This window comes from Girardinichthys multiradiatus, chromosome 14 (genome assembly GCF_021462225.1).
Source record: "Girardinichthys multiradiatus isolate DD_20200921_A chromosome 14, DD_fGirMul_XY1, whole genome shotgun sequence".
Lineage (NCBI taxonomy): Eukaryota > Metazoa > Chordata > Actinopteri > Cyprinodontiformes > Goodeidae > Girardinichthys > Girardinichthys multiradiatus.
The window spans coordinates 39,233,130-39,256,898 of NC_061807.1; the positions used below are offsets into that span (position 1 = coordinate 39,233,130).

A 23,769-nucleotide genomic window follows, 5' to 3' on the forward strand; every position below is an offset into this window, starting at 1 on the left:
GGAGAAGAAGCGGTTGTCCGTGAAAGATGGAGGACAAAATTATAGTGGCGGTGCGCGGCAAGCCTGAGTTGTATGACTCAACTAATTATTACTACAGAGACAAGTACAGGAAGGACCTGGCCTGAAGAAGAGTCAGTGAGGAGACTGGAGTAGCAGGTAAAACTTTAAAATAGCGCCATTGTACTACTGTCTTTTGGCTAATTTATATCGGCAAGTCACTTGCGAATGTGAAGCTGTACCCTGTCTGTCGTTGGGCTAATTTTTAAAAGGGGGATATATTCTCTATAACTTTTAAAAGTAAAACTCATAAAAGCATAAGATTTGTTTAGATGTATTCTTAAGACAATATCACGATTCATCCGTGAAATGGCAACCGCAGACAGGCTACAACTGCACTTCACCGCCCCCAAAACATAGAGGGAAAACCTGCTTGTCGCCGATTGCCTCTTTCTGGAATACACAAATATTCATGTGACTTCATCTCACAAAAAAACCCTATATTTTCAGAGGACGTGTGCCGAAAAAAGTGGAAGGGTTTGCGGGACACGTACCTGAAGGAGAGAAGGAAGGAGCTGGAGAAGAGGAGGAGTGGAGCAGCAGCAGGTGCGGGAAAAAAGTTCAGGTTCTCTGCCGTCCTCTCATTCCTCGACCCCTTTGTGGCTCCACGGCCCACCACCAGCAACATGGGCCAAGTCGAGGAGATGGCAGAGGACCTACCTGCTCCACCCCCAGAAGAGGAGACATCGGAGACATAAGGTACGTTGCCAAAAAACATTTAATAATGAAAAGAAAAACATTAACTTTGACTAATGTTAATATTGCACTATCTTGCCATGTCTTTTTTGACAGACACAAATGGTGATGACACAGAGGAGAGGTCCACTCCATCCGAAGCACCTGCTGCCTCATCTGTCTCCGACTCTGCTCCTTCATCCTCTGCTGCTGCCCAACCTCCCGTAGGTGTGTACATGTCAAAGTATACAGGAATAGACCTGCACATCAACACAATAGCTCAGTGTGGTATCTAATTTAAGAACTGTGTAATCTTGCAGGAAGGAGGAGGAGGAGGACAGTGCGACCCCGGGAGGAGCCATCTGAGGTGGAACGGGAGCTTCTGGAAGCTCTCCGAAACCGGCCACCACCTCCACCCCCGCGGGTCCACTCCTCCATGGAACACTTCCTCCTGGGTTTAGCTCCATCCCTGGAAAGACTGCCACTAGATAAACAGGAATTAATAAAGCTGAAATTATTGCAAATGATTTTTGAAGATAGCACAGTTGTGCTAAATTTGGACCATGTGGACCCTGAATAATGTGTCATTTTTATGCATGTGGCAGTTTCTCCAGGGATGAACCTAAACATCCTCTCGTTCCTTCTCTCCATGGCACTCCATCCCTCTTCTCAGTACAAGGTCCTTCTGTACTTGTCTCCCTCAGTGTTGAGTCATACAACTCAGGCACTTATGTAAATAGTTTTTTTTAATTGCAATAAATTTGGTTTCTTGCAAATATTGTAGCTCCTATCATTCCTGAAATGCATTTCACTCTTAACAACCTTGGAAAATAGTACAGAAACGATAACTATAATATCAATAAAATATATATTACATTTAGGATAGATAGATATATATATATATATACAGGTCCTTCTCAAAATATTGGCATATTGTGATAAAGTTCATTATTTTCCATAATGTAATGATGAAAATTTAACATTCATATATTTTAGATTCATTGCACACTAACTGAAATATTTCAGGTCTTTTATTGTCTTAATACGGATGATTTTGGCATACAGCTCATGAAAACCCAAAATTCCTATCTCACAAAATTAGCATATTTCATCCGACCAATAAAAGAAAAGTGTTTTTAATACAAAAAACGTCAACCTTCAAATAATCATGTACAGTTATGCACTCAATACTTGGTCGGGAATCCTTTGGCAGAAATGACTGCTTCAATGCGGCGTGGCATGGAGGCAATCAGCCTGTGGCACTGCTGAGGTCTTATGGAGGCCCAGGATGCTTCGATAGCGGCCTTTAGCTCATCCAGAGTGTTGGGTCTTGAGTCTCTCAACGTTCTCTTCACAATATCCCACAGATTCTCTATGGGGTTCAGGTCAGGAGAGTTGGCAGGCCAATTGAGCACAGTGATACCATGGTCAGTAAACCATTTACCAGTGGTTTTGGCACTGTGAGCAGGTGCCAGGTCGTGCTGAAAAATGAAATCTTCATCTCCATAAAGCTTTTCAGCAGATGGAAGCATGATTTGCTCCAAAATCTCCTGATAGCTAGCTGCATTGACCCTGCCCTTGATAGAACACAGTGGACCAACACCAGCAGCTGACACGGCACCCCAGACCATCACTGACTGTGGGTACTTGACACTGGACTTCTGGCATTTTGGCATTTCCTTCTCCCCAGTCTTCCTCCAGACTCTGGCACCTTGATTTCCGAATGACATGCAGAATTTGCTTTCATCCGAAAAAAGTACTTTGGACCACTTTGGACCACGGAGCAACAGTCCAGTGCTGCTTCTCTGTAGCCCAGCTTCCGCAGGTCCCCCAAGGTCTGGAATCGGCCCTTCTCCACAATCTTCCTCAGGGTCCGGTCACCTCTTCTCGTTGTGCAGCGTTTTCTGCCACACTTTTTCCTTCCCACAGACTTCCCATTGAGGTGCCTTGATACAGCACTCTGGGAACAGCCTATTCATTCAGAAATTTCTTTCTGTGTCTTACCCTCTTGCTTGAGGGTGTCAATAGTGGCCTTCTGGACAGCAGTCAGGTCGGCAGTCTTACCCATGATTGGGGTTTTGAGTGATGAACCAGGCTGGGAGTTTTAAAGGCCTCAGGAATCTTTTGCAGGTGTTTAGAGTTAACTCGTTGATTCAGATGATTAGGTTCATAGCTCGTTTAGAGACCCTTTTAATGATATGCTAATTTTGTGAGATAGGAATTTTGGGTTTTCATGAGCTGTATGCCAAAATCATCCGTATTAAGACAATAAAAGACCTGAAATATTTCAGTTATTGTGCAATGAATCTAAAATATATGAATGTTAAATTTTCATCATGACATTATGGAAAATAATGAACTTTATCACAATATGCTAATATTTTGAGAAGGACCTGTATGTATGTATATATATATATATATATATATATATATATATATATATATATATGTATATATATATTCATTATAGTTTGGTGTTATTATGGAATCTGACCTTAATGTAGACATATCACACTCTGACAAGGACTGTTGAAAAGGCCTCCATGACATTACATTGAACTGAAATTATTTTTAATCACACAGACTTTGGAGGAAAGTCTAAATCTATTAAACATTCATTATTATACTATTGCAAACATATTATTTTATTTTTGAGGAGAACATCCACTCAAGCCAGTGATATCCTTGCTTTCAAATTCAATGTCACAAAAGATACAAATATTCTGTAAGGCCTTGGTATGTCGATTTTCTCGAAAAACATGTACTCGTCAGTAACTGGTGACATCACTATGGGATGATGTCTGTGAGATCTTAGTACTGTGTACCTGTAAAACCTTTTTTCCAGAAGGTTTTTGGCTTGTCCATGTGGACAGCTGCAAGTGTCAGTCATGCTTGAAGGTCTCAAGTTTTGGAGCTGACTTATTTCTGGTTATCTCACTGTCAGTCATAGTTGAGGTTAAACAAACTTCACGGTAGACAGTGACATTTGTGTTCCAGTATCGTCTTGTTCATGATCAGGAACTAACCAGTTTAAATGAGCTCTACCACTCCTGATAATTAGAGAGGTCAAAATTACACCAGAACTTTGTTGGTAACATAGAGACATTTATTTAAATATTGGTGAGGGTGTTGGTACTGTATATATTTGAGCTCGTATGTATATATTTGACCTGTTGATAATTAGAGAGCTCCACAACAAATTCAAACTTTTGTGCCCAGTTCCCGTTTTATTGATTCATTAAAGTTTTTTTTTTTAATGATTTATAATTGTTCCACCTGTTTTAAATAATAGTCCTGGGTATGTTGCATCAGCGGCTGTCTCAAATCACCACCTCAACGCCTCCAGCAAGCCAGCCACTCAATTCCACACATCACCTCTAGAGAGCACTATAAGCAAGCCCTGATATTACGTTCAGTACAGATGGAAGTTGTAGTCACTTCCTGTATGGTGATGAGGGATTGATGAAGACTTCCTGTAGTGTTTTGAAAAAGTCACGGTGGCGCAGACGTTGCCTTGCAGCAAGAAGGTCCTGGTTTCGATTCCCGGCCGGGGGTCTTTCTGCATGGAGTTTGCATGTTCTCCTCATGCATGCGTGGGTTCTCTCCAGGTACTCCAGCTTCTTCCCACAGTCCAAAAATGACTGTTAGGTTAATTAGTCTCTCTAAATTGGCCTAAGGTTTGAATGAGTGTGAATGAGGTTTGCATGGTTGTTTGTCCTGTTTGTGTTGCCCTGTGATCGACTGGCGACCTGTCCATGGTGTACCCTGCCTCCCATAGACTGCTGGAGAAAGGCACGAGCTTCCCCGCAACCCACTATGAGGAAGCGATAGAAAATGACATTTATTAGGCTAAGTTTGAAGCTTCTTTCATGGAGGGTCATTCACCACAGAAACCTGTGACTTTGTTCTCAGTGGTCGGGGCTAAAATGATGTCATCAATCAACCATACCAATGTGTTGAACACTGGTTCCTGAGGAAGTACGCAAAATTTGGTGTGGATCTGAAAATGCATCAGGGATGTATACGTAGTGGGCACAGTTGATTCAAATTCCAATGTAATCCAATTGACCTGTTTGTAGATTGACAAAGGTCATTCATATCCAGTTTGGAGCAAATCATGCAGGTGTGATTTAGAGCCAACTGTGTGTGGATGGTGAGATATCACCAGCCAGCACTCACTGTTCAGAGTATGATTCTACATCATTCTGTTCTCTGTCATCAGATACTGCTTATAACATATAGGAGTCAGTGTATATGGAGGACAAATGTTTAACGCTCCGATGTTTCCCTGCTTAGATAAACCCAATGAAATGCTCTCTTAGCAATAAGGCCACCATGGCCATTTCACATTTTACATTTTTTTAATGCAAATTTCTGGCTTTTTAACTGAGAAATTAGCACTTTTTAGAACCACTATGATAAAAATAATGAGAATAAAGACCTGTGATTTAACAAATTGGCAGCACAGTCTTTTATCAGAAGTGGAGACATACAAGAGTGTACATATCTCAGTAACATTTATACATGGCTAAATCTCCCAACATCCTGTGGAAGACTCTACAGGTCCTTCTCAAAATATTAGCATATTGTGATAAAGTTCATTATTTTCCATAATGTCATGATGAAAATTTAACATTCATATATTTTAGATTCATTGCACACTAACTGAAATATTTCATGTCTTTTATTGTCTTAATACGGATGATTTTGGCATACAGCTCATGAAAACCCAAAATTCCTATCTCACAAAATTAGCATATCATTAAAAGGGTCTCTAAACGAGCTATGAACCTAATCATCTGAATCAACGAGTTAACTCTAAACACCTGCAAAAGATTCCTGAGGCCTTTAAAACTCCCAGCCTGGTTCATCACTCAAAACCCCAATCATGGGTAAGACTGCCGACCTGACTGCTGTCCAGAAGGCCACTGTTGACACCCTCAAGCAAGAGGGTAAGACACAGAAAGAAATTTCTGAACGAATAGGCTGTTCCCAGAGTGCTGTATCAAGGCACCTCAGTGGGAAGTCTGTGGGAAGGAAAAAGTGTGGCAGAAAACGCTGCACAACAAGAAGAGGTGACCGGACCCTGAGGAAGATTGTGGAGAAGGGCCAATTCCAGACCTTGGGGGACCTGCGGAAGCAGTGGACTGAGTCTGGAGTAGAAACATCCAGAGTGCACAGGTGTGTGCAGGAAATGGGCTACAGGTGCCGCATTCCCCAGGTCAAGCCACTTTTGAACCAGAAACAGCGGCAGAAGCGCCTGACCTGGGCTACAGAGAAGCAGCACTGGACTGTTGCTCAGTGGTCCAAAGTACTTTTTTCGGATGAAAGCAAATTCTGCATGTCATTCGGAAATCAAGGTGCCAGAGTCTGGAGGAAGACTGGGGAGAAGGAAATGCCAAAATGCCAGAAGTCCAGTGTCAAGTACCCACAGTCAGTGATGGTCTGGGGTGCCGTGTCAGCTGCTGGTGTTGGTCCACTGTGTTTTATCAAGGGCAGGGTCAATGCAGCTAGCTATCAGGAGATTTTGGAGTACTTCATGCTTCCATCTGCTGAAAAGCTTTATGGAGATGAAGATTTCATTTTTCAGCATGACCTGGCACCTGCTCACAGTGCCAAAACCACTGGTAAATGGTTTACTGACCATGGTATCACTGTGCTCAATTGGCCTGCCAACTCTCCTGACCTGAACCCCATAGAGAATCTGTGGGATATTGTGAAGAGAACGTTGAGAGACTCAAGACCCAACACTCTGGATGAGCTAAAGGCCGCTATCGAAGCATCCTGGGCCTCCATAAGACCTCAGCAGTGCCACAGGCTGATTGCCTCCATGCCACGCCGCATTGAAGCAGTCATTTCTGCCAAAGGATTCCCGACCAAGTATTGAGTGCATAACTGTACATGATTATTTGAAGGTTGACGTTTTTTGTATTAAAAACACTTTTCTTTTATTGGTCGGATGAAATATGCTAATTTTGTGAGATAGGAATTTTGGGTTTTCATGAGCTGTATGCCAAAATCATCCGTATTAAGACAATAAAAGACCTGAAATATTTCAGTTAGTGTGCAATGAATCTAAAATATATGAATGTTAAATTTTCATCATGACATTATGGAAAATAATGAACTTTATCACAATATGCTAATATTTTGAGAAGGACCTGTATTCTGAAGCTTTTATGAAACTCCAACTATTTGGGACACAGTTTCAGTTAATTTTGTTTGTTTGGCACAAAAACAACACTGTCTATTACCAAAATAACACCAGACTCACACTAGAACATGGAGGTGACAGCATTGTGCTCTGAACTTGCTTTTCTTCAGCTGCTGCAGGGTGAAAGACTCCCACTAAAGAAGACTGAATGGCTGTAATTAAGGTGCTTCAGTGAAGTGTAATGTACACTCATGAAACCATGTTATTGAAGTTTTCCTTTCTTTCCAGTTTTCCATCCAAATAGATTTGTTTGTTTCATTCTATTTATTTCTGTTTATTTATACAGCATTGATTTCCAACAGGTCTCATCTTAAGGAACTTTACAAGCATCTGATTTATTTTCTTAAATATAGAAGCAAATCAGTCCAATTACACAAAGCAGTCACATTCAGCTTATGATGTCAATTGATGAATGTGTTTATGTGTGTTTAAAGGCCAGCTGATAAAAGAGCCGGTATTAAGACTTGGAGCTAACCATCAGACAATGTCATCATTATTCTTGTCAGTGTAACTTCTATCATTGGCCTCTAACTACCGATGGTATCAATAAACCCATCTACTGACACATTCAGTGTTATAATAGTTTACTAGCAGTGTTTGGAGCTTGTATGCAGCTTTGACTTGAACAAAAAGTAAAACATTGATTGGGTTCACACAATTTTTTTCTTGGTTGAAACGTTCCGTGATTTGGACTCCAACATGTCTTCAAAGGGCCAAATGTTTTTACTGCGATCCAAATGTTTGTTTTGGGAATTCAAGATTTTTATGTTTGACTGAATATCAGGGTGTTAAAAAAGGTCTAAAAATTGCCACTGAGGCAGGTTTGCCGAATAGCAGTAATTATCATAGAGATTGTAAGAGCTAAATTCAATGAAGGAAAAACAGTTGTTCCATTCTCAGAATTAAAAAACAGATTAAGTTACAGACCATGTTGTTTACAGGCTCTGTACAGACACCCGATTTCTTGTTTTATTTCTTTATCAGGTCTGCTTAACGGAAATGGCCTTATGCTCTCCTTTGGACCGTGCAATGACAGAGACAAACAGGAAGACAAACCTCAAACCTCATAAACACATAGCAGCCACAGCCCTGACATGAAGATCCTCTACATTTCATTAAATGACAGCCTGTATTTTTACAAACATACATTAATAAATGATCAGTACCTGGGCCAGTCCCTTCAGTTTCTTCACATCATCACATTTTAGTTAGTTAGTTCCTTCACACTTATTCTCACCCTAAGATTATTTAGAGCTCTGTGTTGTCTGTACGGCTGCAGCAATTTTTAGATTTGCAGAATACAATATTTATGCAGCGCTTCATGTATCCCTTTCTGAGGAATATATTGTAATTATTTACATACATGGAGTATGTGATTTTAACATGACTTTTTGAGGAATTTGTATGATCCATGACTTTCTGTTTACCTGTGGAACAACTGTGATGTCGCACATTGGTATTAGACACTCTTCAAATTAAAAAAGATAAAGCAACTGTCATGATTCAGTTTTTTTGAATGACTCAAATGGTGGAGATGAATCCTTTAATAAATAAAAGGATAATTTACAAGATGGAGAATGGAAACGGATTAGTCCTGGAGCAGGTAACCAGAGCAACAAGCCCTGAGCAGGCAACAGATGGCAGAAATGCAGGTAAACAGACCATCCAGTAGTGAGCAAACAAAGGAAGTGTAATACAGAAGCAGGGTGGAGGAATGACCATTAAACCAGAGGAGCTAATCAGACGAATTGTGGAGCAGCTGTGGCAGAGATAGTCGAGAACAACAGAAGAAGAGTGGCTAATTAACACATATGAGCTGAGAAGAAACATAAGAAACCCAAGAATGAATCTAATAGGTATTAACTCTAGATGTAAAGAGAACAATAAAACACACAAGCATGAACTATCACGTCAAAAATGACGCCCAGTATGGTTAAGCTAATCAGATGGATTGTTGATGTCCTCCAACAGGGTGATGTCTACTAGTGAGACTTTCTGACAGAGCTGCACGCAGAAGAGCAAGCAGAAATAAGCATAACACAGCAGTCATGTTAAACAGTCATGTAGTTAGTAACAGCTGGAAGGCTGGTTATGTGGTGTAGTGATATTAGGATGATTTTCAAAAAATCCTTAAGGTGAAACAAAGATTATTTCTGATCCACTACTTTTCTCTGTAGCGATTATTTGACCCTTGGTGACTATTTTGATCCATTTCATCAGGAGGCAACGTGTTTGGCCATCATCACTGCATGTCAGATCACAGTATGAAAAGTGCTGGTTTAATGTGTTAGTTGAAGGATCCTGATGAACGCCACAAGCTGAAAATAAAGTTGGTTTCTTAGTATTTTAAGTATTGCTGGAGCCTTCAGCTCCCCACATTAATGTGTTAGGTCCCATGAACGGGTTTTTTGCTACCGGGTCCAACAGATAGGTTCACATCTGTAAATTAATCTTTTTTTCAGTTTCAATAATAATTTTTAATTTTCACTTTGCTTTAGTCCAAATATTTACTGGTACAGAGTCGTGATTCAGTTCGCTGAACACCAAGATGTAGATTTGACCTTTACTGCTGTGTCGCTCAGCAGATATTGTGGAAAATATCTCAAGAGATAATCAGTTACTTTAATGACTCAGAGCTCAGGATAAATGTTAACAGCTTCCCACCTACCACTTCCTTCTGTGCTTTTCACACTAGGTTGCAGCAGCTTCCTGCGTATTGTTCTGTTGGAAGATGGTGGTAGAAATTTTTTTTTTCGGATTTTTTTGTCATTTTTGTGGTGGTTCGATCTCCTTTGCATCACGATTTTTAATGCTAGTTTTCTTTAATAGTGGTCAGTTGTTCAGATATCCAAGTTTTCAAACAGGGTGCAAGGAGCAGCATGCTGTCTCTCAGCGTCTTTCTGAAACAGTGTAGGAGTCCTCCATGACATCTGCGAATACATCATATAGTATCAATTGTGAAACTGCCATGTTCATATAAGCATCTGTTCGTCTACAGTGGGGGAAATAAAAATTTGATCCCCTGCTGATTTTTATAGTTTACTCCATTACAAATAAAACCTCAGTCTTCAGTTTTGATGTTAGTTTCTTTTTAATGAAAAGTTTGAGCTCAGGCTTTTTCACTTGGTAGCATGCAACCCATTTCCTTTTATAAAATGAATTATTTTCAGACATTTTTGTTGCTATTCTGTCTCTTTGCATTAAAATGACTATCCTGGGTGAAATTATTTACTTTTGCCAATAAAAATTAAATGTAAATGTTACAACTGTTTAAACATTTAAAGTGCTTGTAATAATGACTGAGAAAGGTGTTGTTTAAAGATTCAAAATTACAAATATGCTGTTGACTGGGCAATTCTTTGACCATCCATTAGTACCAGTATTAAAGAAGAATCCTTCAGAAAGTCTTCTGCTGCAGACCTCATCGTCTCTTCAAAGAACCCTCCTTCAATAAATCTGAACCATCCCTTTAAATTTACGTTACCTCCACACAGTTTGGATTTGGTTTCAAATGACATTTGAATTTCATGTCACAAGTGGAGCAAGACGTTAGTTCAAAAACCACCTTTTGCTACCATCTGGTGAACTTTCTGTTCATGTTTCCCTGCAACAAAAAGTTCAGAGCCATAATAGCAGCTTTCACCACTTAGTATGACTACAGCATGTGCTGCCGTTTTCCATGGTTGTGGTTTAGCTCAGTTTTACTTGTTACTACTGTGTGTTGCGGCTGTCTGCAATTGGGTTGTATTTTCTGTGAACACTTTACCAAAAAAAAAACCATTGCCCTTTTGTTTTTTGGTTTTTGTTTTCAGCTTGACAGGAAATGGTTACATGATTCAGAGAGCCAACCTAAGGGTCAAAAGATCATAAAAGATTAAAACTTGACTAGAATCCCAGCTACAAACTCACAGCTATCAGCAAGAAAGAATTAAATATAGTTTATTTATCTGGCAATGAGCTACAAGATAAAAACATGTCAAAATGTTTTGGATTAACATTACATTTTCAGCACAACAGAACTGCCAGTCTCAGTTAAAGGTTTAAACAATGGTGAAAAAAATATTTTGGGTTGGAGTGCTGGGGGAAAACTCTTGACTTAGTTATGGTGTAAAGGCTCCAATTTTGTGTTTTTGATTTTAGTCACCTTGATCAACAACTACTTGACGACTACTTGACAGACAGACAGACAGACAGACAGACAGACAGACAGAGCGAGCACAGTTTTTATTCCTTTTAACTCTGTACACCTCAGATCTCCAGTACAAGAGAGTCTTGTCATCTGCAAAAATACTCGGATGACTCCGCAGCCGTCGGGTGCATCAGAGATGGACAAGAGGCTGAGAACAGAAAGCTGGAAAATGTCAAACATTGTTTCCATCTTGGGTGAAAAAGCAGAGATGGTTGGGGACTATACATAAATATCTTGCTGTTCACCTGGACAACAGACTGGACCAGAGGCTTAACAGTAAAGCTTTCTACAAGTAGAAACAGAGCAGACTTTACTTCTTGAGGAACCTCCGGTCCGGTAAGTGTTTGGAGCAAGTTTGCAAAGTTTGTTATGGAGAGTGGGATCTCTTCTGTTCAGGTAGCAGCATTTAGAGCCAGGGACTTAAAAAAGCTCAGCAAGATGATTAAAAGCTGGGACTTTTCTCTAATATGTTCTTGAGTCACTATTGATGATTATGCAAAGAAGGATTCTTCAAAAAATGAAGAACATAATGAATAACCCTGAGATCATGAGACTGTCAGGACAACAGTGTTTTCAGTCAGAGGCTTCTTTAGATACCCTGTAATACTGATGTCATTCAGATGGACATGTGAAGTTCTTCTGCAAAAACATATGGAGCATTATCACATGCTCCTCCAGAATCAGCTTCATCAAAGACAAATCAATGGATCAGCAGGGGACGCAGAACACCGGCAGTCTGAGCGCAACACTGAAACAAAAAGTTTAATTGCAGTGTTTGAAAAACAGTTGCAGGCCCTAGACTTTCTATTTCTAGCCAAAATGCAGGAGGCAGAATTCTGAGTGAAAAGTAATTTTAATAATGATGAAAAAACTTACTGGCTGGCACAAGGTTATCAGAGCAGGGAACACAGGCAAAGTCACATTCAGCACAAAACAGGAAGTGTAACGGGCATAGAAACGGAAAGACACAGTGAAGAGCAGTGAAAACCGGAGAGCTTAAATACAGGGACAAGTGTGGAGATGGCATGGCAAAACCCGGTGAGAGTAATCAGGTGGAAAATGAGGAACAGCTGAGTTCAATGAAGGAAGAGAGAGCTGGGGAAGGAAAGTCGTGAGCAGAAGTAGAACAGAGAGAGAAACAGGGAGGAATTCCAACAGAACTAACACACAAATATAAACTAGTTCAAAGTCTTTGGTTTCATTAAGATGTTTTTTGAAACATCTTAGACAGGCCTTTGTTTTTTTTTTTTTTTTGGATCACCAGTCGTTTTATCCTGGGAACTTAAATGCTATTGCTGCTCAGTCACTTTCATATTGTTGAATCTTGACCTGATGAGGCCTGCAGGTCTTTAGGTGTTGTTTTGGGTAAAATGTGGGTGAATGTACTGTAGGAAGTTTCACCCTGACCACACACTTCTTGCACTCATCAGCAAGCTTATAGTATAATTCTTACCCGAGGTTTGAACACTATTGTTGACAAAATTGTTGAAGTCGTGGTTTTTTCGTTTTGTCTAGAAATGGGCAAAAGGGTTTGAGCTTTGGGGTGTAGACACAATGACATTTGAAAAATTCAATGTCAGGTTTTCAAAAACTAAAAACACTGAACCAGTTTTTAGGCACAGTGGTGATGGCATTATGCTGTGGGGCTATTTTGCTCCTCGAATTACTTGTGCATTGCTCACAGAAGGTAGAATAACGAAAAAGCTGGAATACCTCTACATTCTTCGGCTTCAAGACAGCAACTAGATGGTTAAGACCTGGACACAAAGCTGGTGTTCCAGTTTACAATGATAGCTCACTACAAACCTCATTTTAAAATGAATGAAGTAGGGTTTCCAAAGCCCCAATCTAAATTCTATAGGAAATTTGTGGACTAGGCCTAAAAGCCCGTTCCTATCAGGAAAGAAACACATTTAGATGAACTATATCTTTTCCAACAAGAGGAGTTGTGAAAAAAGTAGCCATAGGTGGAATATATTGTGATACGTTTGACAATAATATCAAACATCTGAAGCACATTTGTAGTTTTTTGAAAGCTCTTTGAAAGTTATTTTTGTATAATCATTTCAAGAACAGGTTAGATAAATTACTGAAACCACACAATTAAAAGGACAATTAAAAGCCCATAATGAGTATAAGTAATATTTTTTACTGGACCTGTAGATCAGAAACCCATTCCTGGCAGATAAAAAAAATACTTTGTGTTCGACAGTAAAATTAAGGGCAGGCAAAGGAATTACATAATAAGTTATAACATGAGGCTGAAAAAGACGTTGATCTTTTGTGACTTAGTTTTTTACCTCAAATTAGTCATTCTAAAGGCAGTTAGAACACAAAGATAATTTTATTTACAGCCTCGTATGGATTAGAGAGATACTATTGTTAATGCCTCTATGGGTGTTTTTGAGGGCGCCTCTTTCTTATAATCTGATCATCTTTCTTTGTATATCCGTTGGTGAGGTCTCTTTGAAACTTTAGCAGCGCTTGCATTTGTTGCATTACTTGATCAACTTCTGCACATCACCATCATCATAACACCTCCAAGTGTGTATCGTAAAACAGTTCTTTTATTTTAGTTCACCTTGTTGTTTGTGTTGACATTGAGTTTTTCTTGTACCATGGACTCATAAACTGCCTATCCCCGGTCCAACATTGCAGATTACACTGAATACAGCTTTTTCTATTTTCAAACTACACCCTGTGGATCTCCTCCATAACCTCTGGGATGTGCGTTGCTTGTCACAGTGAAAACAGAAATGTTTCATATAGATATATTAGATTTAATAGATAGAGCTTGTTATGGTACTGTTGGACCATGTTTTACGTAATATTGGACCATTTGTAAGTTGCTGGACACCAGGATGCCTACTGACATCATCGGCCATTTTGTATACCAGCACAGTCCGCTTCTACAAATCCCAGCGGCCACCGCGGCTGATAGGATGGGGGCGTCGCATCTCTGATGCAACAGTCAACTATATAACAGAGTATGAGACTGCCCACCATTGCTTTCAGCTTGGGACCGAGACGCGGTTAACTCGCTACTGGAGCTTCACTCTGGAGAAGAAATCCCACGTTGACTTTCATTCATTCTCCCCATTGGCCAATGAGAAAACTAAACGAATTAAGCTTACAGGAGTAAGAAGGCTTGTAAGTTTTCAACTTTACCGATCGAAGACACGTAACAAAAAAACACGGATTTTTATTTTATTTTATTTTTTTTACCTGTCTGGCAGAGTATCGCTCAGAATTGTTGTCTGAGTGCAAAGAAATTGCCCAACAGATTTACTTTCACAAGCGGAGCATCACAGCTAATGTTTTAAAGCTCTGCTTTATATTTATAAAATAAACTTTATTATCAACTTCTTTGGGAATATTTCAACTGTTACAGACACGGAGACTGAAATGAAAAGGAAAACAGAAACTTGAAAAAGAGAGAGACGGGGCAAAAGGGAAAAAGGGGAGAAAAGAAGAAAAGAGTGGAGGAGAGAAAGAAGGATGAAGAGAATAAAAGATTACACCCTGCTTGCTTATACACTTTTGAGGTAAAATAATGCTATCATTGATAACCTTGCGGCCTCAACCTCTCCCAGTCCGGATGTCGTGAGAAAGAACAGATGAAGAGCAGGAAATTAAGATTAACGCAAGTTTAATTTGGAAGATAATAAGTCCGATGATTTCGACTGCAAAATGAATATACAAAATTACATAAAGGAAATTACATAAAGGAAAGAAAATTTTCCATAAGGGCCCTTACGGAGAGAGATCGCAGATTTCAGCAAAGCATGGCTGTCTTTACCCCGATGTCTTTCCCATTAACAAGTTCCAGAACATCTTTATACTATTGACTTCAAAGCTTACTGACAGTGCCTCCCCCTTTTGCAGTCTGGTGATGTAAATCAGCCAAGCTCCCTTGTGGCATCTATACCATGGCCAAAAGTTGACCTTTATTGCTTTTTTGTCCCTACAGCCAGCTTTTACTGCTTGCAGCTGTTGAAAACTTTCTAACCTTTGTTTCACCCTTGTGCCATCCTGACCCCTGCTGTGATCATCTCTCCTCAAGGCTCACTCATGTTAAATCTCAGTTTAATGTTCTCACATGCCAACTAAACTAATAGCATGAAAGTACATGATTTTAATTCTCAACAACACCTGCAGTTGTTTTTTGTTTTTTTTTACAAAATAGCACACAGTATTTATGAATGTAAAATGTACTTAGTGAGAGGTGCAGCCCAATATAAAAACATCTGTGTATCTGTCAACACCTGAAGCTTAACACCTGTGAGTATGAGTGTGGATGCGCTTTGTATACAAGGTTTCTCCACAAAAATATGCAATAGGGAGTTTGAGGACCCACCGACCTGCCCCATGGTCCCCGGGCAGACACTGAGGAGATCCGAGCCACAGACATCCAAAGGCCCCCCAAAGCACAGGAACCCCAGGAGAACCACTGCCGGGACTACCGCAACACCCCCAGAGAAGAGCAGTGGAGAGTCCCAGGGGAGCCACCCAGCAGCGACAATGCAGAAGCCCCAGAGAGCCGCAACGACAAGCCCACAGGCCCCGCCGGCAGCCGTCCATGCCCGAGCAGATCCAGCCATAGACACAGAGACCCAAGACCCCGGGACACACCACCCCCGAAGCAGAGGCCCGACAGAGCCCAGGGGGCCAGGCCCCTGCAAGCAGCTACCGGGAGTGAGCCAGCAAACACCAAAGCACCCAGCCCCGGACACCGAGAACCCCAAGTACACCAGCGGGCAGAGACTCCAACCACCGGCAGGTAGTGTGGCGGGGAGGAAATAGGCCCCACATTAGATGGGGGGGGCTAGGCTGATCCAGGAGAGGGAGCAGTCCAAGACCCAACCTGTCACACAAAAAAAAAAAAAAAAAAAAACAGGCACTCACAGTCACAATCACCCACTCCCACCCTCATGCATACACATAAAATCACTCGCACCCAAAGTAAAGACAAACAACAATGGACGTCATACACTCATTCACACTCCCCATGCATACTCTATACTCCCAGGTCCAGGCGCTGGTACCCCTTAGGGGTAACCAGCCCTTGGTCCCCTTCCCTCCAGACAGGCAGACAGCGCCGGCACCGCCTAGACCCGGGCGGCCCCGGCCCGGCCCCCACTCCGAATCCAGTCCCCAACAACCCCCATCCACCTCCGGAGAGGGGGCTATGTACAAAAGAGGGGTCCACATGGCCCAAACCAGCCCGCCAACCAGAGTCGCCCCAGGACAGAGCAGTCCCGACCCCCCAATGAGCTCCAATCCCAACCCCATGAGCCTCCCACCCCCAGTGAACGCCAACATGAACCTCCCCACAGGGCCACCCCCAACAAGGACACCGATATCGAACACATGCCTCCGGACCCAAACGCCACCAATCCCCTCCCCCACAGGTGAACTCCATAGCTGAGAGGCCGATGAAGCCACACCCACCCACACTGAGCCCTGCTCTAAGCACCCCTGCCGCACCCCGCCCCCCCACCACACAGCACGATGCAACGGCAATTCAAGGGCATCGCGCAACACCACCCCCGCCCACCGGCGCAACTGGGCAGACCCCACCAAGCACCGCACCCACAACAGGACCCCCGCATCATGATGGGACAAACTCACCAACCCGGTACCCGGGGCCAGTGACCCCCACCATGCCCCCACAATGCCCCCGTCGGCCACAGAAAAAACAACAAAAAAAAACACTACATTTCTGCCACTGCAACGACCACCCAGGGAAAAGCACTATCCAGCTCAGCTCCACCATCGCCGCCCAGCAGATCCAAACGCCGGCGACCCCACATTCCAGAAGTGGATACAACCCCTATACCCCACACGCTGCACCCCCTCCACAACACCCCCCCACCCACCGCCCCAATCCCCCCCCCCCCACACGACAGCCAGCAGAGCAGCACACCACCAAGCCCGCCCAACCCCCCCAGACAGCGCCAGCAGCCCCAGCCCACCAGTCCACGAGAGGGATACATGCACCAGCCAGGTACCTGGGCCACGCAGGCCAACCGCTCCAGGCCAAGCACAACCCACCAGCCGCCCCGGTGCAGTCACAAGATGTGCTCTGCCGCCCCCCCCACCCGACCGCGCTCGACCATGTGCCAGAACCACAGAAGGAAGCAGTGGAAGAAGGCCACGGCAGCACCAGTTACCAGGCACCCCGCCAACCCCACCCCCAAACCCCGGGGGCGCCCCAGCTCGCCGGCCACCCGTACCCCCGCATGGCGCACCACGGCCCACCATGCAGTCCAACCAGCCAACTTTCTTTATATTATTGCATTATGTCTGTTCTACGTCTAGCCAGGGTTCAATAGAGGACTGTATTTAAACCATTTTGAGATGTAATGTAGCCTGTTAGCTAAGCAGTAAAGATGAAAGATAGGCAGATCTAGTCCTCCTTTATCTTTGGTCTTTTGCAGTGTTTATAGGCTAATACGTGGGTGCTTATCTTTTCAGATAAATTTAGTGATGGAGGAGTCCAGAGATTTAAACCAGTCAGATGGTTTATTCGAAATCATTGAGAATAAGTAATTGATTTTTGGCAAGACCATCATTTTTACTGAAGCAACCCTGCCCATGAGTGATATGGATAGAGATTTCCATCTAGCAAGATCATCTTCTACTTTTTTTAAGAGCGAGATGTGGTTTAGTTTTGTTAAATCTCCCAATCTAGGAGACACGTTAATGCCCAAATATGTAATATTCCCTGACTGTAGTTGTATATTAGGAAAATTGTGGAAAGAACAATTGATTGGAAGAACTGTCAATTTTAACCAATTTATAGAATAGTCGGAAATTCTTGAGAAAGAATTTATCAATCCAATTACCTGAGAGACAGAGGTTTGCGAATGCTGGAGAAAGAGTAATACATCAACTGCATAAAGACATATTTTATGTTCAATATTCCTGCATTTTATGCCTTTAATACCTTTAGATTGTCTGATTGCTGCTGCTAGTGGTTCAATAAAAATAGCAAATAATGAGGGGGAAAGTGGGCATCCCTGCCTGGTGCCCCTCTGAAGACAGAAGCAGGAAGATGTTTGTTTATTTGTTTTGATACATGCCGCTGGGGAACTGTATAATATTTTTATCCAGTTTATGAAAGAGCTTCCAAAACCAAATTTAGTCAAGGTTGCAAACAAGAATTTCCAGTTAACTCTATCAAATGCTTTTTCTGCATCTAGAGATAATATATTGGTCTCAATATTTTTACTGTAGGAATAGTCTATTAGATTAACTAATCTGCGTGAATTAGTGGATGAATGCCTACGTTTAATAAAACCAGTTTGGTCGGGATGTATTATGAGAGGCATAACCTTTTCTAGTGTTTTTTGCGAGGGCTTTACAGATTATTTTGAGATTGACGTTAATAAGGGATATGGGTCGGTAGCTGGTAGGGAGTACTGGGTCTTTTCCTGGTTTTAACAAGAGAGTGATGTTGGCAGAATTTATATTTGGCTATTATATTATAATTATATTCGGCTGAAGTCAGTGGTACATCCAGGTCCATCGCTTGATTTTCTGATAGTTTAGGAATTGTTACTTTGTCCAAAAAAACACTGAGTTTTCAAGGAGATGCAATTTTTCCTCCTTGTTTTTTTTTGTTCCAGTCGACTAGTGACGGTCCGTCATATTTTTTCACCTTTCTGCCAAGGAGGTCACAAAGGACGAAAAACGGACTGCTTTGCTAAGTATCCGCGGACACTTGTAACTCCTCCCCCCCCCCCCCCCCTCCTTCTCTCTCCATCTGCTCAGAGGAAACAATATCAAGTAAAATCCATCCTCACAAGTTGTGTTTTTACTGTCTGGACACCTGAGCGCAGGTGCGCTGTGGAACTGAACTGCTATAATAGCCTTATGGTGAAAATCAACTATTTTCTTTGTCTTCAAGTTCATGCTTTGCTAGCTTGCCGGCAAAAGTTTTATTATCCTTTGTCCCCTGGGTTTACAACTTAGCTTGGGAAAGTTTTATGACTGCCTGTGTCCCACTGAGCCAAACTTTGGGTGGGGGGGGCTCCCGAAGCTCCGCTCACCACCATATTATCACTTGTTGCCATAACTGGTGGTTGGATTTTCATACACACTCCATGTTGTTTTGTTCTGTTTTGTTTTATTTGGTTTATTAAGGTATTTTACCCCTTTTTGTGTAGGACTTTGCATGTTTGATTAGGTGAAGATTATTGAATCAGAAGAGCGAGTTGTATCAGGGCTGTTGATTTAATAAATATTCACGTTTATTTTGTGCAAGAGTGATTTGTCAGTCAAAATAAGGTTAAATTTCACCACTTTTCGGTAGAAACGGTTGATTAAACAGTGACATCTAATAATAGTTATCAACTATTACTGAGAATTCAATAATTGTAATTATCAAGGGCTTTGAGCCACAATTACAACACCAGAAGACATCTCTGATTTTGATTCATAAATGAGGATTTATGGTTAAGAAATTAATTTTCTCAAATTATGATATTTAACTATAATTCTTGATAAATATTAATTAATCAATAATCATAATCCCAACAGTACCCACTGTCATCACAGAGTCTCCCAGCTGCAGAGTGAACATTTCTTCTCAGCATCATCTTCTGGGACTTTAGTTTTGAAACATAATTGATATTTGCTGTGTTTTGTGCAAACATTTAGAGTGGTTGAAGTTTTGTTGGATTGTTGCAGTATTAATAACTGAGCGGAGATCTCTAAAGTTCTTCAGAGGAGAGATACTGACCCTTCATAGTAACAGGAAGGCTCACAGAAAGTAACTTAATTTTTTTTTTATTGTTTTATTCATTTTCATCTTCTGTGTGACCTTCATATGTTCTTGACTTGTTTTTCTCCAAAAGAATAAGCTCATATGTAATTGTGCTGTTTGTTGTGACTTCACATAAACAATATTTAATGTCCCTACTCTGCAGTGAAACTTATGTGATACTAAGTAATGTTGTTGCTGGATGTGGGAGCTTTTAGACCACTTTACCAACATTTAAACTTAGAGTTCATTTTAAAAACTATCATTACCTTCTGAAGTCCTTGTTCCTTCTACTCCCTCTCCCATCTACATTTTGTACTTCTGCCATGGAGCATATCTAAATCTAACCATGAAGCCAGGATTCTTTCTCTGTTATGATTTGGGGTTGTTTTATTTTTGTTTGTGGGTTTTTCCTCATATGTTTCTCACAGTTAAGGTTTTGAATCATGCTTCTGTTTATTATTTTCCTGGTCATGCTTTAGTTTTTGTCTTCTAGTTCATGTTTTGTCAAGTTAGGTTTTTGGATTTGGTTATGCTTTAGTTTCATGTTTTTCTAGTTCTGTTTCTATTAGTTTGTATCCTTGAATTCCTGTTTTGCTCCAGTCACGTTTTGTTCTCTCCTGTCAATTAACTTTATTCGGTTCACCTGCACCATGTCAATCAGTCTACCTGCTTCTCTTGTGTCATGCCTTATATATACTCTGCCATTATGGTCGCTCCTCGTGGAAACATTCGGATCATGTCACTTTGTTTTCTGCTACGTCTTGTTGTTCATGCCAAGCCTTTCCATACCTGTATTTGCCACCACCTTCTGATGTAAGTTTCATTTATTAAATCAGTTTATTCACCCACCATCATGCTGCCTGCTTGTCTGCATTCTGGGGTCCTCCGTTACACCGCACCTGACATTCTCTTAATCTTGCATTTATAAACACAACCAAAGATATCCCCAGTTTTGCTGACAGAGCCCAGGATGAAATACAACACGTTCTGTGACTAGACAACAATATGTAAAACAAAGTGCACAAAATGACTTCTAACTCTTAAAAGTTGCATTTAAAGGTCCTGTTCAAGCTCATTCCCTTTTTTCAGGTTTCATTTAGCAGCTCGCTCCTTTATCATACAGTGACTGCTATCTAACTAGCTTGAAGAAGGCTTTTATGTTTTAGGTTCTTAGAAATCAGTTTGCATAAAAGTATTTAGCAAACATTTTATGAAGAGGCTAGTTCCTTTATATAAACTGTTAGTACTGTCCTCTTGCTTTTTCAGACAACAAGAACAAGTCTTAGGAACTTCCCTGCTGTTCTGTGTTGTAGTTCTAAGTTCAGCATTGCAGTGAGTGTTTTACTAGTTGCGTTATAGACGTTTCAGTCAGATAACATACAATCTGCATTTAGGAACACCTGTACTGAGTGTTTTGGACAATAACATCACTAAGGCACGGTCACAGCAAAATAAGTCAATAATGTACTGGTTTGGAGTAGAGGCTCAAAGCCAGATTCTGACCGTCATAGACGCTGTTTCAACTTCCTGCCTTTGACCTATTATGCTGCAGCACAGCAACACCACACTTTCCATTCAGGGTCCTTATTGTGAAACTTTGCCTCCAGCTGTAGAATTAGTTTGTCTTAGCGCTATGGAGCTGCAGGCAATGTGGTTAAGTCATCATAAAGATACATTTGACACATTTATCCTCATAAAGGTACATGCATCATGTTTGTACACATACAGTCATATTTCATGAATTAGGAAATGTGTTCTGATGAGGCTCGTTTGTTAGATTTGAAGTACATTTTAAAAGAGAAAAACACTCTGAAAGCACATATTAAATCGCTTGTGTGCAAATAATCTATATAATATGTTTCACTTAGTGAACTGAGTCACTGAAATAAATGAATAAAAATATTCCAACTTATTGAACGTGATTGTATGCTTAATGACAAAGTGAATAAAGGAAATAGCCATGATGATGGAGAAGACATGGTTTAATATGAAAATATGTAATATTTACATACATAACATGACTTATATAATTCAGATAAAGAAATGCACATTATTTACAAAATGACGAGCAGGAATGCATTGGAGGAGATTTTATTTACTTCCTTTGGTCTCCACTCGCTCGAAGTAATCCAAGTAATCATACATAGCCACCTCACACTAAACAAAACAGATAGAAACAAGTTACGTCAGTCAAACAAAGCTTAAGATGTTCAACAAAGACGTTTTCTCATTTGCATATAAAGAACTGATTGGACGCAGGCAACAGACACAAAGTACTTTAGTCAAATCGGGAGTGTTTACATTTTTTCTCAATGCAGAAAGTGAAGCCCGAATAAAAGAACAAACAACAAACATTGGAGAGTTTTTGATGGTTTCTCAGAACATTAAAACTGATTCATACTCACCCACTGAGTTGAGCCCCTGGAAGAACCGGTGCTGTGCTTGTCCATTTCTGCTTCAAAGGAGTCGGTGTTAGAAACTTTATAGATCACTCTGGCTGCTTGTCCTGACACACAAAAACACACAAACATTTTCACATAATTACAGGAAAAAAAGGAACCATTCTTTTTTAATCTAAAGAATTCGATTAAAATGTTAAGTTTTAACTTCTAAGTAAGGAGAATTAATATCACTGATATTACCATATAAATATTGCTTATACAGCCAACAGAACAACTCTGGTCACAGTCTTGGGGGCCATAGACATAAGCTCATGGCAGGAACTGCAGCAGGAAATTATTTTGTTGACTTTGTCTGGCTAAAAATGTGCTGCTTAATCCTAATCTGTGCAAATGGTGTACCACAGGCAGCAAGCTTTGGTCCCTTTTTTTTCTTTACTAATATTCAAACCTGTCAAATAAATTACTTCAGGAACCTTAATGAAAATCGGTACTCCTAATGAAATATTTTGACCCTTGAACTGACTTTTAAGCTATAAAGCAAATTGTTTTATGTGTGTCAAACCAAATCTTAGGAAAATGTGGCTTAGAAAGAGTTCAAAATGATTCTCAAGAGTTGTTTTTCTCAATATATTTTGCCATTTGTCAACATATATCAATGATAGCTGACCACTATAGATGGTTGCAAAATATACCAAGCTTCATAAAACTGGGTGTTAGGACAGGAAATAAAAGCAGTGGCTACAGTCTATCTGCCCTAGTAACACTTTCCCTTTGCTCACCAACGAGATTAATTTAAAATTTCTGTCATCTGGAAACAGTCTTTTGGCTAGAAACCTATATATATATATATATAAATTTTTTTTTTTTGTATTGAAGTAAAAAACATAAGTGGCAAATACAATTGCTGCAGCTCAACAGGCACTGGTGATCACATGATTTTAACACTGTTATTAGCATCAAAATTTCCAGTAGCTACAACAGAAACTAAAACTCTATATGTAGTAGATATTACAAGTAAATGAATGAATGAGAACTTTAGAAGAAGTTTGGCTACACTAGCCCTTTACACATTGAAATAATACATTATATCAAATTGTTAGTACAACAAAATCATTTATGTCAGGGTTTGATATTTGGACATTTTTAGTAATTGTAACCTCTTCTTAGGGACAAGCTGCTATCATCAGTGTTTACTGAGCACCACCAACCAAAGGGGCTCTTTTTAAAACAATGGATCAGAGAACTTTTCAGAAATAAAATTACCAAGAGAAAAATTATAGAGGCAAAATAATCAATGTGTGCAGTTAACAATATTACACGAGAATACAGAAAAAAACGTCTTCCTCTGTTCTTTGTACAGAAGTTTTTTTCTGTATTCTCTTTTGTTTGCAAAGAACAATAGAAGGCCTCTTTCGCAAAATTGTTCCATCAAAAACCAGTAAAGACGAGCCTCTCTTTGAGC

General features: G+C 40.6%; 1 protein-coding gene and 2 long non-coding RNA genes across 5 annotated transcripts in view; 1 reads left to right on the forward strand and 2 right to left on the reverse strand.

The window, feature by feature from the left end:
* Positions 1–505: 505 nt before the first annotated feature.
* LOC124880297 lies at positions 506–1,227 on the forward strand. Its single transcript, XR_007041290.1, has 3 exons — positions 506–756; positions 850–960; positions 1,053–1,227. It is a non-coding gene; the product is annotated as an uncharacterized LOC124880297 (long non-coding RNA).
* A 9,924-nt stretch (positions 1,228–11,151) lies between these two features.
* On the reverse strand, positions 11,152–12,160 carry LOC124881397. Its single transcript, XR_007041650.1, has 2 exons — positions 12,012–12,160; positions 11,152–11,883 (listed from the first exon to the last, which is right to left on the reverse strand). It is a non-coding gene; the product is annotated as an uncharacterized LOC124881397 (long non-coding RNA).
* A 9,709-nt stretch (positions 12,161–21,869) lies between these two features.
* The window catches only part of LOC124880997, an 11,298-nt gene continuing 9,398 nt past the window's right edge, over positions 21,870–23,769 (reverse strand). For all 3 annotated transcript variants that reach the window (XM_047386474.1, XM_047386473.1, XM_047386472.1), the window contains exons 4-5: positions 22,311–22,411; positions 21,870–22,062 (exon numbers count right to left, since the gene is read on the reverse strand). In XM_047386474.1, the coding sequence (XP_047242430.1) occupies positions 21,997–22,062; positions 22,311–22,411 (167 nt within the window). In that variant the 3' untranslated portion in view covers positions 21,870–21,996. The remainder of the gene's footprint in view (positions 22,063–22,310; positions 22,412–23,769) is intronic.